Source organism: Cyprinodon variegatus, unplaced genomic scaffold (assembly GCF_000732505.1).
Source record: "Cyprinodon variegatus isolate N-32 unplaced genomic scaffold, C_variegatus-1.0 Scaffold800, whole genome shotgun sequence".
Lineage (NCBI taxonomy): Eukaryota > Metazoa > Chordata > Actinopteri > Cyprinodontiformes > Cyprinodontidae > Cyprinodon > Cyprinodon variegatus.
In genome coordinates this window covers 45,364-47,270 of record NW_015151253.1, presented here as the reverse complement: position 1 = coordinate 47,270, position 1,907 = coordinate 45,364, and the positions used below count along the sequence as shown (strand labels likewise).

General features: G+C 39.2%; 1 protein-coding gene across 2 annotated transcripts in view; it reads left to right on the top strand.

Annotated features, from left to right (window-relative positions):
• LOC107098681 (cdc42 homolog) overlaps positions 1 to 814 on the top strand; it is a 4,481-nt gene extending 3,667 nt beyond the window's left edge. For both annotated transcript variants that reach the window (XM_015396465.1, XM_015396466.1), the window contains one exon: positions 163 to 814. In XM_015396465.1, the coding sequence (XP_015251951.1) occupies positions 163 to 651 (489 nt within the window). In that variant the 3' untranslated portion in view covers positions 652 to 814. The remainder of the gene's footprint in view (positions 1 to 162) is intronic.
• The last annotated feature ends 1,093 nt before the right edge of the window (positions 815 to 1,907 follow it).

Genomic DNA, 1,907 nt, shown 5'->3' with positions numbered 1-1,907 from the left:
GTTTTGGAAAATATCAGCGTTTCGTGTTCGTTTTGACTTCGTGTGGACGGGGCCTTAATGTTAGAATACAGACTTTTATAGTCATACCTATTAAAGCAAAGTTATAATAATACAAAATAATGAGACAAAGTGATATTAATGCGATTTCAATTTTCCCTGCAGGATGAGTTGGAGCGCCTCCGGCCGCTCTGCTACAAGAACGCAGACGTCTTCCTCCTCTGCTACAGCGTGGTTCGCCCCTGCTCCTTCCGCAACCTCACCAACAAATGGGTTCCTGAGATCCACCAACTGTGCCCCGGCGTTCCCCTGGTCCTGGTCGGTACCCAGCTGGACCTGAGAGAGGATGTGGACGTTCTGATCCACCTGGCGCAGAACCAGCAGCGGCCGGTGAGCACCGAGGAAGGCCAGAGGCTGGCCCTGGAGCTCGGGGCGGTGGGCTTCGCGGAGTGCTCCGCGCTGACCCAGAAGAACCTGAAGGACACTTTTGATGCAGCCATCCTGGCCAGCTTCCAGCAGACGGAGAGTACCGTGGCCCAGCAGCAGAGGCTGACTCTGAGGAAGAAGACCCCGGATAAGATTAAGAGCCTGTCAGAGGGATGGTGGCGGAAGCTCAACTGTCTGATTGGAGAGGGGAGCTGTGAACTCAAATGAGAAGTTAGATGTTGTTAGTTTTTATTTTAGCCAGCTGTTCAGTGAAGGCATCACAACCCATGAGATCAGAAACACGTGCATACAGGACAACTTAGAAAACTGCACACAACCTTCATTAGTCTTTCACAATCATACAGTCAGTGGGGAGTGTTGAGAGCAGAGCGCTTGTGCTCTGAAAAGGTTGCAAGTATCCGGTTCGATTCCACAGCCTGCACTCTGGGTCCCTGAGCAAGACCCTTAACCCCACTCTGCTCCCTGGGCGCCACACAATGGTAGCCCACTGCTCCCTAAGGAGATGGGTTAAATGCAGACAGTGAATTTCTCCAGAGTGAGATCAATAAAGTTTAATTATGACATTATTCTATGTTAGCAAATTTCCTACACAGTCTATAAGTATTCCATCCTTCCATCTAGCATCCATATTTAAAGCCTGCCCGTTGGACACATATCAGATTCATTTCAAACATTTGTATTCATTTTGAAATTTAAAAAGAATTGAAAACCTTAGAAATTGGCTTTGACTTGAATGATATGTAGGAAAACATTGTTAGAAATAATATATTTATAGTATTTATTTATTTATGTATTATTATATTAAATTATGTATTTATTGCACTCTATTTATTTTTGTATCACCACCATTGACCATGTTGTTTTATTGAGCTAATTTAGGGCTGCATTTCTTTTTAGAAAAGACTGAAAGAAGTTATACTGGAAACTGAAAACAAATTTGGAAACTGAATATTTCTCAAACTTAGAAAAGATTAAAAACTGAAAAAAAAAATGGAAATAAATGAAGGAAACCGAAAAAGAAATGTGAAACAAAATTTTTTTTAAACTGAATATTTCTAAAACTTAGAAAAGATTAAAAACTGAAAAAAAAATGGAAATAAATGAAGGAAACTGAAAAAGAAATGTGAAACAAAAACGTTTTAAAACTGAATATTTCTCAAACTTAGAAAAGATTAAAAACTGAAAAAAAAATGGAAATAAATGAAGGAAACTGAAAAAGAAATGTGAAACAAAAACGTTTTAAAACTGAATATTTCTAAAACTTAGAAAAGATGAAAAACTGTAAAAAAAAATGGAAATAAATGAAGAATTTGAAACTGAAGAAATGTTCATAACTATTTTTCAATCCTATGGATTTTTCCTTTTTGATTTTAAGTTTTTTTTTTTCACGTACAAATTGTTCACCCCTTAGGCTAGTGGGTGGGCTTTAGGTGACATGAGGTGTGGAATGATGCTAGAGTTTA